Raw genomic sequence first — 18,191 nt, 5'->3', positions numbered from 1 at the left:
TTCCATAATCTTTGCATCTTTTTATATACATATATATACATTTACAATATTTGTTTTTCAATAAAATTTTAAAAATCATGAATTATTTAAAAAAATTACAAAGATTCAAAAAATGTTTAATATAAATGTTAACATAAATATATATATATATATAGACATATAAACATTATTACGTAAATTATATATCAATGTTTAATTACGTATAAATATTTACATATAATTTTGCATCAATGTAACAATGTTTACTATTTACATTTAATTACGTAAATTATATTTTATATTTGAAATATTTTGATTAGGGGGATTTACAAAAAAATCAAATTTCAAACTTAATCACAATATTCATGTAATTAAAAATTATATAATATTTGCATCTATAAATCTATAATTAAAAACTATTCAAAGTACGTCACTACCGTAATTAAAACTATAGAAAATCACTACTGACTTTTTGGTCCGTTCTTAACTACTACAAAATCTAAAAAATAACAAAAATATAGAACATTCCATAATATTTGCATCTATTTATATAATTAAGCATTCCATAATTTTTGCATCTATTTATATATATATATATATACATATATCCAATTAAATTAAAATTACACAATATTATTTACATTATTATCTGATTTCTGAATTCTTTAATAATATTTGCTTTCAAAAAAAATTATAAAATCATAAATAAACATTTAAAATAAAATCTAACCTAAAATTTGAAAAATGAAAAGTTACAGAACAAAATCGGAAAAAAAGATTGATTTAAAAAAAGCATACTTCTACAAATTATTAAATCAGTTATTTTATATTTGACATATTTTGATTAGGGAGGAATCTTTACAAAACATTCAAATCCCAAACTTAATCACAATATTATGTAATTAACAATTAAATAATATTTGCATTTTTAATTCCATCTAAAAAACCGTACAAAATAACAACCTTAATTAAAATTATACAAAATCACTATCTATAATTCCATAATTAAAAGCATACGAAATCACTACCGTAATTAAAATTATACAAAATCACGGTTAATGAGATCCTATCATATGAGTAATAACCAAATCTTTCATCCAAAGATCAACATCTCAACACATATGTATAATTAATGCGATAGGGTTGATATATATATATATATATATATATATCAAATTAAAATTACACAACATTATTTACAATATTCCCTGATTTCAGCATTCATTTAATAATATTTGCTTTTAAAAAAAATTTAAAATCACAAATAAACATTTAAAATAAAATTCAACCTAAGATTCAAAAATGGAAATTTTCAGAACAAAACGAAAAAAAAAGTTTTAAAAAATCATATTTTTACAAATTATTAAATTAATTATTTTATATTTGGAATATTTTGATTAGGGAAGATTTACAAAAAAAATCAAATTCCAAACTTAATCACAATATTCATGTAGTTAAAAATTACATAATATTTGCATTTATAAATCTGTAATTAAAAATTATACAAAAAAATCACTACCGTAATTGAAATTATACAAAATCACAACTGACTTTACTACAAAATCTAAAAAATAAAAAAATATAGAACATTTCATAATATTTGCATCTATTTATATAATTAAACATTCCATAATATTTGCATATATTTATATATATATATATATATATATATATTTATATCCAATTAAATTAAAATTACACAATATTATTTACATTATTCTGTGATTTCGGCATTTTCTTGATAATATTTGCTTTAAAAAAAAATTTAAAAATCACGAATAAACATTTAAAATAAAATCCAACCTAAGATTCGAAAAATGAAAACTTGTAAAACAAAACCGGAAAAAAATATTGATTTTAAAAAAATCATCCTTCTACAAATTATTAAATCAGTTATTTTATATTTGACATATTTTGATTCGGGAGGAATCTTTACGAAACATTCAAATTCCAAACTTAATCAAAATATTATGTAATTAAAAATTAAATAATATTTTCATTTTTAATTCCGTATAAAACCATACAAAATAACAACCGTAATTAAAACTATACAAAATCACTATCTATAATTCCGTAATTAAAAGCATACAAAATCACTACCGTAATTAAAAATATACAAAATCACTACTAACTTCTCGGACCATTCTTTAATACAACAAAATCTAAAAATTAACAAAAATATAGAACATTTCCAATATTGAATTGAGCAAAATTATTGTATAAATATAATTATATTTTCAACTTCAATTAAATAATCACAACATAGTCTGTACTCGATACGCACCAAATGGCACCTTTGTTCATTCGTGAAATAAATCTTTCAGATTGGCATTGGGCACTGAAATTAAGATTAATACGTTGTTACGATCTACCTCCATATAAAAGCAATAAAGATCCTACAATGAAATGCATATTTTAATTCGATTTGTTATATTTTTTTTATCGCAAGCCTATTGTGATTTAAATTTATCATCAATCTAACTTTGATTTGTTTTGTTTTTTCTCGTTTTCAGGGAACAAGTATACATACAACCATAAAATATGGTGTCATTGACAAATTGAGGCCAATAATCAAAGAAAGACGTTTTTATGCCATCAAAAACATGATTGTTGCATAAAATAGAATGAAAATCAAAACCACCTCGAACATATACAAAATTAATCTCATAAAAAAACAAATGTGTGCGAAATAGAATATCATAGTTTTCCGTCAAAGATATTTGAATTCAAGATATTCAAAGATTTGACGAGCACAAAAATCATCGATGAAAATAAAATTTTTGGTATGTTTAATTTTTTAAGTTCCGTGAATTTAAATGATGTTAGCAATTTTATTATGAAATATTAATGTGTTTATTGATCATTGTTTTTTTTTCTCTAGATGTGATTGGTGTAATGATTTCAAGAGACAACCCTAAAAAGAAAGAAATCAAAGGACGTCCTACAAAGCTAATTGATTTTTTCATTGGAGATTTAGAGTAAAAGTATTTATAATTTAACATTTTTTGGTGATAAGAAATTTTAATGTAGATATATTCCATGTATATTTATAATTTTTTAGGCACAACAAGTTACCATGCACTTTACGAGAAAGTTTCGTAGATGAAATGATGAGCCGGTGATTGTGATTCTTCAAATGTGTCGTGCAAGAAGATATAAAGGTGAAATAGGTGTTTCAAATACATTTTATATCACCAAATTAATATTAAATGGTGAATACGAAGAAATTCTGAAATTTTAAAATAGATAATATTACTCTTATATTAATTCATTTTGTTTAAAATTCTAATAAATTTATTTTGGTAATTTACATAAAATCAATGTCTCTTCGAATTTAGGATCACCTCAAGCAATACTCCAAAGAATTCAATCAGTACGATGTCATTGTCATCTGCCCAAACTTTTATCGAGGAACTTAACAATTCAAAGGATATTTTTAGGACTATAGAACAATTTTCTGAAAACGACCAGGTATGATTGAATTTTTTTAATAATTTGAGTATTTTGTAACTGAATATTTATTTATACTATTTACAGGTAGGTAGTTTTTGGGTATCTACAAAAATAGTATCCGTGGAATCAAATGAAAATTGGTGGTATTTGTCATGCAAAAAATGTTCTAAGAAACTCAATGCAGTGGGTGAATAGTTTTACTGTAAAAAGTGTGACAATTTCGATAGTCAAGGAAATATGAGGTTTGCTAAAAAAATATAAAAAAATATATCAATATAATTTGCAAATATTACACTGATTATTTGATAAACTTATTTTTGAATCATTCTTTCATTAGGTTCAAGATACAAGTGAGAGTTGTTGACATCACTGGAAATGCAGTTTTTTTACTCTGGGATAGAGTGTGCTGAACTTTTTTGCGGTTTTAAAAAGTACTTTAATTTTTTAACATTAGTATTCTTATTACTCATTGTAAAATTAAATTTATTTATATTTTAATTTTATAGTCAATATTTTCATTTGATCCAATTTATTTATATTATACACAAGATATAGTACGTGCATCGTACAGGTAAAATACTAGTATGATGTAATAATGGAGTTATTATTTTTTTTTTGAAAGGTAAAGCTTGCAAATTTTATTAATCAATAGCCAAGTCTTTTAATACAAGATCTACGTACCAACCAAAAAGGAAAATCACCATACTCCCAGACAAAAGGAGAAGGGGAAGAAATAGAAAAAGAAGCAATCGAATGAGCAACCGCATTTGTCATCCTCCGAATATGAGATAGCTTCGTGCCTGGAGTAAGCATGAGTAGATTGGCAAGAGTAAAAAATAAGATTAATAATCACATAATAATATTTGAGTAATTTTCTTATGAGATATTTATTCATTGGACTGGTCAATTTTATTCATATTTATTATAAAAAATAATATTTTTTTTTATATAAAATGTAATACTTTATCATGAGTGACCCAATAAGAGATATGTCTCACAAAATTTATACGCGAGACCGTCTCACAAGAGGAATATAAAATTTTCGACGCGTTTGTGAATCCAGCGTTATTTCTTACTCTCTTCGTCCTACTCATTTAGGCTACATTTATTTTTCACCGGACTCAAATATTTAGTCTAGTTTTCATATTTAATATTATCTCTCCTATTATTTTATCAATTTATCCTTATTAAATTACTATCATTAACTACTTGTACAATTATTTTATTATATTAAAATTTTTAATAAATAAAAGTAAAATAAAAATTTTTTTTCTAAAATTTACTTTTTCAAATACTTTTATAACATGTGTAAAAATATACGCTTGATTATATCAATGGGTTGGATGGAGTTGATGATTATATCAAGTATTTCACTTTCTTAATTTTGTGAATCCTAATGCATTAAACTAAAATCATTAATTTTATGCCTCTTGTAACCCCAACAGATAAATCCACGGCACTTTCCGTTTGTGCTAAATATCGAAGTTTGTGGAATGCGTTTTGCCGTTTTTGATTGGTAATTTTACATATTCATGAATTTTCAGTTGTTTCTTAATTTGCATTTTATGGTTTTAATTAATTTTAATCATTTTTTACAAGCTTACTTTTGGAGTTCCAATTTTAGTTTTAATTAGGTTTTTTTTATTACGTATTTATTTATAAATTCAAATACGCCATGCCCAGTACATATATAACAATTCAAAATCGTTCTTTCGTATATATTTTTAGTTTTAAAAAAGAAAGTTAAGTTGTGAGTAGTGTTGGTTTTTGGAGGTTACATTTGGAGATCTAAATAAAATTTTTTGATATAATTTCCAAAATATTCCTCCATGTCGATTTTTTTTTTCTAATATTAAAAAGAGGAAAACAAACCAACCTAAGAGTGGAGTCAAGATTATAATAAGATTATAACAAGTGAATGATCTCAAATAAAAAACGTCTCGAAGAATTTTACCCATAAGTTAGATCCTATTTACATAGACATTGTCTTGACATAGTTGACATTTATCAATAAACGTGAGGTCCCATTATTTTTTAGTGAAATATTGATAAATGATAACCCTTAGATCCATCATGAGTATAATGCTTGTAAAGGTAAGTTAAGATGAAACCAAAAACTACAACAATTATGGCCCCGTTTGGTTTCAAAAGCCAGGCCAAAAAAGCACTTTTTTAAGTGCTTTTCAGTTAACAAGGTGTTTGGTTGACCAAAAAAGTGCTTAAATAAGCACTTTTTTAAGTCAAAATTAGAGCTTTTTCAAAAGCTAAAAATTGCAGCTTTTAAAAGCACTTATTTTAAAAAATCTCTACAAAATCCAAACGGGCTAGAAGATTAATGTGACGTTTGATTTGATTTTAATAGGCATTGTATTTTGTACAAATCAATGCGATAATATAAGAGAAAATCTTCTCCTCCTTGATTATCTCCACATTAATATACAAGAAAAACTGATGATTCAAAATATTTCCTATAATTAAGTGATATGATTCCGCGAATATATATCCAATTACACCACACACACATATATATATATATATGAATTAAAGAGTGAATGAATTTGTAGTAGTATGTATATGTATATGTATGGAGACCAACAATGTTATCTCTTGGGAATCGTATCCAATGAGAAAGAAACTGGATGGGTGCTATGAAGAGTATTCATCGGTTGATGAATTCAAACAACACTTGACGCCTGATAATTCGTTGTCCATATCGAAAGAGAATTACGGATGGGTTTTTTGGACTCCTGCAGAGACGGATATTTTCAAAGAAAAGATCACACATGTTCTCAGGAAATTAACATCCAAATGGGAATTTCTCTGCCCAAATATTCTGGTCCAGTTTTGGGCACCAGAAGAGGTCGGAGGAGGAAGGTGTCGTCTCACGACTTTACATCAACCCTTTGCAGTCGATAAATCTCTTGCAAAAGGACTAAGTTGGCTCAGAAAGAAATGCATGCAACAGTACTTTTATTTAGCAGATGACCAACATCAGCTTGGACCCCCTGCACGGGTTTTTCGCAATGGGAATCCTGAATCCAGCCCTGATATTCTCCATTATACAACACAAGAATTTCCATTACGAGATCTTGTAACCGGTTGCGGTCTAAATTCATATTTGGTTTTACCCATCTTTGATGTAAGCCAAAACCGATGCGTCGGAGTACTGGAGTTCATGAGCACCCGACCAGAAAGTGTTTTACGGTGGTTTGGTTTACTGGAGGACGACTTTGATGATGCACTACAGGTAGGGGTGGGTTATCATGTGAGTTTTTTTGACAAAACATATATAAATAAATGAAATTTAATTTGTTCATTCAAATCCCATATTCATACTTGTTATCCATTGATCATTTACAATAATAATATACATGTAACAGGAAGTCGAGTTGACATTAGCTCACAAGATTAGAGATTATGCTTTTGAGGTAGGTAACTTACTAAATCCAGTTAATTTTACATGCTGATGGTCGAATGAAGATAATATATATACAACATTAAAATTCAAAGTTTGTTTATTTTCATATGCTTTACATGGTTCTTTTTTTTTTTTTTAAAAAAAAAATTATTTCTTGTTTTAGGATTATGATTGTATTATGGAGATGCTGGATTTGTCCATTGAGAATGTACCCCAACTACATCTAGCTATGGCCTGGGTACCTTGCAAGAAATCATGTGGTAACTTCAACTGCATGGAACTGGCAAGATCCAAAAGGAGGAAGGATCACGATGATACATTATCAAAATTTCTTGAAGCTTGTCGACTCCACCATATACAATACGGGCAAGGGATTGTTGGGTTAGCACTTTCATCTACGAATAAATGGTGCTTTTGTGAAAATATAAGTGATTTTAGTATATCTGAGTACCCGATGAAACATTACGCGCAACAAGCAGGATTATCCTCTTGCATTGCAATTTGTGCAAGGAGTAAGCACGACGAGAATGATTCATATGTTTTTGAGTTTTTTATTCAACCTCAAAGTAGAGACGGTGCATCAATTAAGTCAATTTTGTATTTGCTACTAAAGATAATGGAGACGAAGCTCAAAATCTTTGAGATTAGTGCCGAACAATATCTTGGAGTAGTAGAGTGTCAGCAGTTAAAAGAACAAGTAATGGCAAATGTGATTCCCATGAAAGAATACAAGGGAAGGTTTTTGGAGTCAGAATTCAAAGAATTCTTCCAAACTGTCGAATTGTCTTGCTTACCCATGGAGGGAAAACATGTTGACGACTGGGTGTGTTGGAGTATGAAGGAAAAAGAATTATTTGAAAATAGAGGCAATGCTACTTCAATTATACCCCAGCTTAACCAAGGCATAGAGGAGATCAAACATTTACTTTCCGAAATGTTATCCATCGGGACCTTCAGATCTCATTTTCTGATACAATTTTGGGCACCAAAAATGATTGGGAAAAGGTCATTCTTATCAACTTCCGAACAACCCTTTGCTCTTGGTCATCTGCAAAAGGGATTGTGTTGGTATAGGAAGCAATGCATCCAGCATCTTTATTATATCGGCGATGGAGCGAAAGAAGATGAGCTTGGGCCACCTGGACGAGTTTTTCTCAACGGTCACCCCGAATCATCCCCAGACCTGCGCCTATACTCTGAAAGAGAATTCCCACTTCGGGATCACGTTGTCAAAACCGGTGCTAGAAAATATTTTGCTTTACCTTTGTTTAATTTGCTGCACGAGAAATGTGTTGGCGTACTAGAATTTGTTGGTTGTTCTTTTTATTTGGAAGAAATCAATGAAAAGCTAGAGGTTTTTCTCTTGGTCTTCCTCTGCCACCCTTCCCCCGTATTTTGATTATTATTGATAGGAGGGGATAACATTTAAAAAGAAATCTCATTTCTTTTCATTGCAGAAATCCAATTTGAGATCCACTCCTATCAGCTGTCCTTTGTCAACATCGCCAGTAAGAATTCATTGACATCAAAATGCATGTATGGTACTATATAGATTTTTAATACATATCTGGCTAGCACTCTGTGAAATAAAATACTTTTGTTTTTATAATTTTTCTTAGGAATATTAGAATCTAAATTGCACAAATATATCCCTTTCTTATAAGACAAGTACTGGCTTGAATTAATCAAGTTGATTTCACATAAAATTTTTAATGATCTAAGTTAAACATATCGTGCAGCTCTTTTTTGACCAAAATTTTTTATTCAGATTCATGAAGGACAAAGCCAAGCACTCTTTGAAATCGATGAAATGCTTACGCTGGTCATCGATATTCCACAAGTAGTACAAACTGCTGCAGCCTGGATTTCTTGCAGCTGCCGACGTGCTCTTAACAACATTGAGATTAGTTGTGTGAAACGGGCATGGTTACCCCGTACGGATACTTTTAGAATATTTGAGTTTATGATAGCCTACAAATTCCATCAAGTTCATACTAGAAAGGGAACCATTAGAAAAGTAATAGAATCTCAAAGTAAGCTGTACTTTTGTGAAAATCTATGTAGCTCGAGCATATGTGAGCAGCCACTGGCCCATCATGCACAAGAAACTAGATTAGAGACTTGTTTTGCGGTTTGTTTGAAAAGTTCCTACACAGGGAATAGCCTTTATGTTATCGAGTTTTTCCTGTCTCCTCACTCGACAAAATATGAATACTCAAGAACCCTCTGCTTTCTGCTGTCAACAATGAAGCAAATGCTCAAAAGTTTCAAGCTTGCCTCAGGACAACAACTAATCTCTGATGGGATAGATTCCCGCACATGCGTCGAATATGTAACTCAAAACGTTACAGGATTCAGTACCGCAAACCAACTTATTGGGGAAAATATTGGAGGTATGTATGTAAACATCGTTTGCCTTTCTTTTTTTTTTTTTTTTTTAACAGAGGTTGCAACCTATGATTTTCCTGTCATGCCAGACATTTCAAGCCCTCCAATTCAAAAGACTATGGAATTCGCTAGCACCTCCCAATTGCAAGCAGCAGCTGATGTGATCATAAAGGCCAAGTTTAAAGACGAAACTTTAAAATTTGAGTTTTGTGTTTCATGGGGATTGGAGAAACTCATGGAAGAAGTGGGCAAGAGACTGAATTTAAATATTGGAGATCAGTTTAAGCTAAAGTATGTGGATGAAGATGATGGTGATTTGATTTCATTAACATGTGATGAAGACTTGCGTTTCTTTGTGAAGAGCATGAAATCAATAGGCAAGACAACCGTCCAAGTATTCCTTCATTTGATTTCCGAGTGAACTGTTCCGAATTCTTATTTAATGTCTTTAATTTTGGTTTGATACTATAATTGAGATTTGTAGGTTTTTTTTTAAAAAAAAATATATAAGTCACAAGCTAATATATAAAATTTTATTCGTGGTCTTTGCTTGTTGATCATGGCAAAAGTAGAATTCCACTTTGAATCTTTACTTACATTATTTTTATCTTTTTGTTCTTATTTTACCCAAAATTTTTTTGCATTTTACTCGACATTTGACAGGATATGTTTATATATTTTCAACTTTTTACTTTTAATCATCAACTTTTGAAATAACCAAAAAAAAAAAAAAAATCGTGTTAATTTATGTTTAACGAGGATATCTTTGTCAATTAACGTTACCAGACAATACTTTTAATGAACTTTCGTAATGTGTTGGAAAAAAAGAAAAGAAAAGGTCATACTAACTTATCAAAATTAAAATTGCTATTATTTCATAAAAAACAAATAAAACTCGATCTTTAATCTTGTTTACTTTAAGAAGTGGCATTAGAACAAGTATAATTATTAACAATTAAGAGAGATCAGAAGCTTGAGGATTTCACGAAGCATCCATATTTTTTTTTCTGTGTTGCTGTGAACATGTTGGAAAGCAAGTGACAGTAGTAGTAGTATTCTTTTATCAGAAGAAACAAAGTATTATTAACCTCTATGTCATATGCATTGAAGTTAATCTTTAACAGATGTACATAAGACAAGATACAAATATTTTCCAAAAGACTTTGGAGAAACTAATGTTGCATTCAAGATTCGTTACTTGCTATATCTTGAGAAGCAAGAAAAACAGAAAAATCAAGACCAAATACTGCGACCCAAACAAGCTGACAGTGGCAACATTTTCAACAATCTTTCTTATTGACCAATAACCATCATTTTCTTGGAAATTAAAATTCACCCACTCAAATTTCCCGAGGAAATCTCTGCTGTTCCGCAGCAACACCTGCACTTCCTGCACCCTCTCCCTCGCCTCCGTCTTCTCCAAATCGTTGACGTAAAATCTCAGAGCCTCCATGGCCTTCTCGATCCACAGCACCATGCCTCCCCTCCGCACAAACGCCAGCATTTCCACATCCGGGTCGACCCGCATAATCGCCAACGTCTTGTCGAGTGCCCGCATGGCGACCCGGCAGTTTTTGAGAGCTGAATTGGACCTGGAGAGAATCGAATCGACTTGGGAGAGTTTCTGGAGAGCTGCTTCGAGGGACAGCTTGTAGACGAGGGCCGGGTACGTGTGGCGGGTGGTTTTGATGGAGGAAGATAAGGAATTGATGCATCCGAGCTTTGATTCAGACGCGGAGCAGAACACCTCGACTGCGGGATCTGTGCTTGGTGATTGGGTCATGAAATCGTACTGGAGAACGAAGGAGACGACGATCCCGCCGATGATTAGCGCTAATGCGATGATTAAGGAGAATATAATGGTGATTAGTGTTTTGTTTCTTGAGCGTATGGAAGCGAGGCGGTCTTCTTCGAGGAGAAGACTGGACTTGGAAGAATCCATGTCTGCATCTCAGATTGAACCTCACACCCAATATCATAGGTCGAGTCCACGCTCGGTCAATTTTGAATTTCGACGAATGTTCGTCCATGCATGAGTAGGGCCTTAGCGGAGCCGGCCAACCCGACCTGTGACTCACTGCAATCCAATTTTCGGAGCCGCACATGTTAATATGGGTTTAGTACATACCGCGTGCAGGGTAGTCTATCCTGCGGGTGACGTATAACCCCATGATTGGTCAAAATTAGTGGGTCTCACTTAGAACCCACTGGTTTTGAAAGGGCTCATGTCCTGATTTAATATTTAATGATCAAACAACCAGGATTAATTAATGTAAACAGCGAAAACGAGTTAAAAATTTGCGTTTGGGCCTACAAAAATTTCGGCATGACCTATTCGTAAATAGGACATCCCAAAAACCTGTACAACACAACCAGCAATATATACTCGAAAATAGAGTCACAACTCCAATTTACAAACCTATAGCCGCACTGGCCAGGACTAAACACATGCAGAGCCGGCAAGGCTCGATCACACAAATAACAATCCAAAAAAAAAGTCCAAAACTATCGATACAGATACACAGGGCATCACCCCCGGCAAATATAAAACTCGCTAAACTAATATATACATATATCTGGGAACTCGACTCCACGCTCGTCTCACTGGGTACCACTAGATGACGCTCCACCAGATGCGTCAAATCCCCCTGGATAACCTGCTATGGAATCACAAACAACCACAGCATAAAAAGAAAACAAGAGTCGGATCCCAGTACGACGAACTATAAAAATTACGACAAATATAACTGACATGAATAAAATAAAGTACAATGCAATGAAATGCAATGTAATGCGTGACATGTATCAATAAAATAAAGGATACCAAATGGAGTCCAAACGAAACGTATCACAATTATATAATATAATATAATATAACATAATGCATGAGGGTGGAGAATAGATTTATCCAACTAACAATTCACATAAAGAAAACTCTTAACTCACTATTTGATGTGTTTTAGAGTCTCACCCTTGCAACTTAAAAAGTGATCCTTGGTTACTTTATTTCATTTTAGACTAGTGGACAAAACGTTATATTTGGAAAAGGATAAAATTATATGTAGATAAATTGAAATGATGATTGTTGTGGAAAAAGGTCTCAACGAATCAGCGATCTCCATACTTCATCAACCACTAGTTTTAAGTTTTCCTTTTCCTTTTCCTCTTTACTGTTACCAAGTAAATGTAATACTGACGCGCAAAAAGGTCTCAACGAATCAGCGTTGAAAATTTATTCAGAATTAGTTGTGATTTTTGCTTTCTTGGCCTGTGTTTAGGGTATGATTTAGGACAATTCCCCCTAGAAGTTAATTCTCCAGCAGTGTTCCGCTGCATGAGAGTCAGTACAATGGATGACGCGGAGGAACATTTTGCTTACCAGACAACTGTAAGCATCGGAGGTCATGTTTTCAAGGGAATCTTATACGATCAAGGACTCGAAAGCCGATACCCTGGTGGTGGTGGGGAGAGCTTCTCTGCCTGTGGAGTTTCACATCAGCAGCCTCTTGATTTCATCTTCTATTGAAGTTCGAGAGGACATATGTTTCACTAAGTTGCCAATTTGACAAGTGGTCATCATGATGCATAGCTCCATTAGAGCCAGCACTTGAGACAGGGACCGAGATGCACTCATGCACGACCACTCGTAATGAGTATAGCCATCTGTTCTATTTCATCTTGAGCATATTTCGTATCTAGTGCACTGTTTTGAGTTTTGACATTAATCCGATACTGGGCTCTTTTTATATAATTATTCTTTGAGAATGTCGAGATCAATTTTTTAGTTGAAGAATTCGAGATATGCATCATTGGATATTTCGCTTTTCATTGGATAGAAGCTCCTGTTATGATAAATCAGGTTTGTTTGGTGTGTTTTCTAGTTCCTTGAATTGATTCTAATGTATGATGATAAGCGCACTGAGACTGAAGGTTCTTGTTATCGAAAAATGTATGGAGCATGAATCGAGGCAATGATTGATTTCCAGCTTCAATCCAAAGTTTCGGACCAAGGAGATGGGCATATGCTTTACAATCTGCTTTTAGAAATTTTCAGCGTCAGGGTTCTCACCATTTGTAGCTACATGCTTCAGGTATATACATATATATATATATAGATATATATATATATATATATGTGGGATTTTGAAAATATTGAAACTTATAATTAATATAATGTTGCATTGAAGGTGTTACCAATGTGCGAAACGAACTTTGAAGACAGTGAAGGTGAAAGGATTCAAGGGGACAGACGATGAAATAGACGTGCTCAAATATTTGCTCAAATTCGGGCTTGTACTGGAGATTCTGTTCGTTCATCTATCGAAGGAGAAAGGTGTGAATGGCGTAAAATTGGATTAATTAGAACCAGTCGTTAATTTAAAATAAATGCAGCTTATTAAAAGATTAAACATGACATAATCAAGATGATTAGTTGTGAGCTAGCAAAGAAATTGAGGTTTGATTCAGAAGTTAAAACGTGAACTATTCTTTGCATGTTTATCATGTTCTAGTTTGTAAAAAATTGAAGAGTCAATTCTTGAATAATATTAATACTATTACACAAAAAAAATTGTATTTGATACGATCTCACATATTTGTAAGATGGCTTTTCGATTTGATCCAATACATGAAAAATTATTATTTTTATATAAAAAATATTACTTATTAGTATAAACATAAGTCGTTTCAACCTATTTTATATAGTTTCAAATTTAAATATTGCAACTATTTTTGAAAACTGCCAACATACTATATGTGGAAGGCACGTGATATAAATGCATCTATCCAGTTTTCGTGCTTGAGCTGGTACAATTTTGATTCTAATTCATTATGATTTTGATTTATGTCGACTCGAATTGATTTGAACCAAAATTTATTTTTACGGTAAAACAATGACCAAGTTTTACTCCCGAGGTGATCAAAATTTTAATTAGTGAATAATATGATGAATGTTTATTTTTTTATTACAAAACAAATACATAGTTTAATTTAATTTATACCTAACAATTATTTTATATTGTATAAATTCAATTGTCTATGTGTGCTCTACAAAACTTTATAATTAATTTATATATTTGGTTAGGACTCAACTCCATCTACAGGAACCAAAATCGGACCGTAAAATTTTTGGTACTTATCGAGATTATGATTTTGAAATGGAAGTTCAAATTCAAATCCAAATCCAAATCCAATGTCAGTTTCGGTTTTTAGATTCACAGTTTAAAAGGAACTCAATTATAATCGGGATGGGTCAACATTATACTATGTTTAAAAGATTATAATATTTCTTAAATATTATAAAAATAAAAATAATAAATAAGTTGTTTTTTATAAGTCTCAAAATATAATGTGAGTGGATCATAGCTTGCCAGTTGCCACAGTAGGCGTCTAATTTATAGTAAGTCGATTTTAAAAAATAAATTAAATAAAGGAATGTAATTTATCTTATACTGTTTTTTTAATAAATTTATCGTATGATAAAATATTAGCTGGAAAAAATTAAAGGAATTAGAATTGGGATATTGGAATTTGGAATACATGTGTTTCCATACAATTGCCAAAAAAACAAAGAAAAAAAAAAGGAAAAAAGATACGATTAGGATGAGACCGAGTCGCCCATTGCCTTTGTGTTTGTGTTAGATTTCTTTGTGAAAAAACGTGTCCCTTGTTTTATGGCAAATTCCGCCTTTTGGATGCTTTCGCAATAATAATATAATAATAATAATAATAATTTCTATTTTGTTGCTTTTATGTCACATTCATCACCAACGATGCAATAGGAGCGGCTGAGATGGTTGCCCAGCGGCGGCAACAGATTCGGAAGTGGGATTTGAAGACGGGATGAAGACGATGGAATCTTTCAAAAATTGGGTCTAATTTGGGCCCAAATTTTTTTAATAAAAAAAAAAGAAAAATACAAAAAAAAAATAAAAAAATGATGTGGGCTTCCCCTACACTATTGAAAAATTGTATAAATCTTTAGCCCCGTTAATGATAGGATTGAAAGATGATTTTTAGTCCTAAATTTTTAATAGGATTATAAATATTATGGAGTGAGAGAATGAAAAAAAATCAATTATGTCCTTCCCTTTTATCTTCCACCTTCTTTCCTTCTTTGCCGAACATATGATTATTATGATAGCTAAAGGGTGAAATCGTAATTTGTTCTTAATTATCATTTCAATCCCAAAATTAATCCATCCAACTAAACATATTATTATTTATCCATAATCACTCTCTATCATATCAAATTATATTAATAATCATACTTTAATCTATCATTGTTCAATCCCATCATTCAAAGTAAACGTAGCCTATATCTATATGTGAGTTTGATTTGTGAATAGTCTTAATTGCTCTTTTTTAAATTATGGTTTCATTTGTAATATGAAAAGCCAATGGGGTATTTTAAGTTATTTTTCACAATTTAATAAAGCTAATTTAATTGTTCATTGTTGCATTGATTATGATCTTAAAATTATTATTATTACTTAAAAAAATACACATGTTTAAACCATGTTATCGAATTAACTTAATTAATAATGACTATTACTTTAATATTGTTTAAAATATTATTATTATTAAAATATGTTTAATTGTTTTTAAAAATATTTTAATATTTATAATTAATTATTACGAAGGAACATGATTTGAATAAATGATTTCGGGAATGGATATACCGGATTTATTTTAAATTTAACTCATTTCATATCATGTTAATTTTAAACAATTAATTTTCATTAACAAATATTAATATAAAATAAAATTTAAAATTTTATTTTATTTTATTTTATTTTATTTTATTTACATTTTATTCAAACCCCTAAATTTTATAATCTAATTTAGAATGAAATAATTTGAAATATCTTATCAATGGTCTTTTAAAAGCAACAACATTTATTAAAAATTAGTCACATTAACTTATTTTTTTAATATTTTTTTTTCTAAAACTTCTTTTGAAAATTTTTAGTATAAATAAGTTATTGAATGTATATTTATGATCTCATAAAATATATATCTAAAATGTAGCTCTTTGAAATAAATTTTGAATCGTGAACATAGTACTATGATAAAATATTTTTAAAAATAAAATACAGATATTTTTTCTCGAATGAAGATTGTTTCAAATATATTTTTATCTTATCTAAAAATGTATTCATCCCTAATTACAAAGCGTTTTTGTTAATCTATTAACTTCTTTTGTATTGTAATATATCTTTGATTAATTAATTTTTATATTGAGTAATTATATTAACTTAAAATTTCTACATACAAAATTGAAGAGCGTTATTTTTCTCATAACAGTAAATTTTAAACACTTATTATTTTTTAGGAAACTGCATTTTTTTATCCCATGATTATGTCATTTTTGTAAATTTAGTCATTTATGATATCACATTTCAGTTTAGCCCACAACTTTTATTTTGGCAACTTTCGTCCTATTTCATTGGTAGTGATAATGTAACATTTTACAAGCCAACGCTTCATCAGCAGTATATTTGTTCCATTTTAGTACCTTGTCGAAAAATTGACTAAAACAAGGGTTGAGCGACCCTACTCAACTGAATATCTTAAATGTTATCAGGCTCAACATGATACACACATTTATATATAACATGACATAATAAACATACATCATATGACTATTAATAATGCAACAAATAACAATGCAACAAAAAAATATGCATACTAAACTTGATATCTCATTCAGTACTTATATACATATAAACAACTGATTTATGAACATGGGGTCTAAAGACCTAGCCTAAAGATAAGTGTGTGCTTATCCAATAGCTATTGTCAAAGTCCCAATTAAAAAAGGGATTTTGGACTATAACTTCATCTATCGTTAGTCTGCATAACTCGAAAATGCTGCAACTTGAGAACAATTTCTCTATGACCTCGGTAGGACCTTGGTCCTTGCTGGCTCTTGATAATATGAATAGAAACACTTAAATATAGACTGAATGGCTCGGGAACCTCTGAATGTGTATTTTAGATCTTATAATTCGTTAATCTCTTTATTCTACTTTCGAAAATTAACCACAAATTATATGCTTAAAAAAGTTATATTTCTTTTTTTAGATCGTCTAATTTTATATTAGCCTTATTTTACTTATGATCATTAACCAAAAATTATATATTTAAATTATATATCTAAATTAAAATATCTACTACATCGTGTGGCTTGGTTTTAAATTAAATATCTAAATTAAAATATCTACTACATCATGTGGCTTGGTTTCCTATATCTAATTTTTTATTTCTATCTAAATTTTTACGGTTTGTATTTAAAACTAATTTACTTTTCACCCTACCTGGATCAACAACCAATCACTTGATAAGCATATAACTAACTTAATTAAAATATTAATATATAAATAACGGAAGATAAATGAAAACTTAAGAATTAATTATATAACTTAATCGAATTACAACAAAATAACATAAATAAATTTAAACTAGAACTATCGGTATCTGCTCCTAGGCCTTGACAATCAGATATCCGTAAAATTTATTAGATGTTAATTCATAACCATAGATATAATTTTAGGTTCATCACGTGCATCGCACGTGCACCTTCCTAGTTATTAACAAGTAAGAGAGATCAGAAGCTTGAAGATTTAAAGAAGCATCCATCTTTATTTTACTGTGTTGCTGTGAACATGTTGCAGACATTTGAATAAACACAAGTGCAAAGTATTATTCGAAGAGTGGTTTCTTTCACTGCTCGGAATTTTAGTCAAATATTCATTGGTCTCTAATTAATAACCGATAAACTAAATTCGGTCTTTGAAAATGATCTTTTGTATAAAATCTAAAAATATCTTTTTTGCGATTGAGATTTCATGTACTGTCTCTAATTTTGCGAAGGATAATATATTTTGGTCTCAATTTTGGAACAGATTGCTTTTAAGTTACAAATTAAGTACCCAAAATTTATTTGGTCTCT

The 18,191-nt window shown here is 30.2% G+C and overlaps 1 protein-coding gene across 2 annotated transcripts; it reads left to right on the top strand.

Annotated features, from left to right (window-relative positions):
* Window positions 1–6,022: 6,022 nt before the first annotated feature.
* Window positions 6,023–9,774, top strand: LOC140866444 (uncharacterized). 2 transcript variants are annotated; one of them, XM_073271429.1, is made up of 6 exons: window positions 6,023–6,679; window positions 6,813–6,860; window positions 7,014–8,204; window positions 8,308–8,358; window positions 8,619–9,243; window positions 9,328–9,774. In XM_073271429.1, exons 1-6 carry the CDS (start codon window positions 6,056–6,058, stop codon window positions 9,657–9,659), a joined length of 2,871 nt encoding a protein of 956 aa, XP_073127530.1. In that variant the 5' UTR covers window positions 6,023–6,055; the 3' UTR covers window positions 9,660–9,774. The 2 variants fall into 2 exon arrangements, with proteins under 2 accessions (XP_073127530.1, XP_073127529.1); XM_073271428.1 differs by having other exon boundaries at window positions 6,023–6,697.
* Window positions 9,775–18,191: the final 8,417 nt, after the last annotated feature.

Source organism: Henckelia pumila, chromosome 4 (genome assembly GCF_033568475.1).
Source record: "Henckelia pumila isolate YLH828 chromosome 4, ASM3356847v2, whole genome shotgun sequence".
Lineage (NCBI taxonomy): Eukaryota > Viridiplantae > Streptophyta > Magnoliopsida > Lamiales > Gesneriaceae > Henckelia > Henckelia pumila.
Note: the sequence above shows the minus strand (reverse complement) of the source record. Positions and strands in the feature narration are given on the sequence as shown.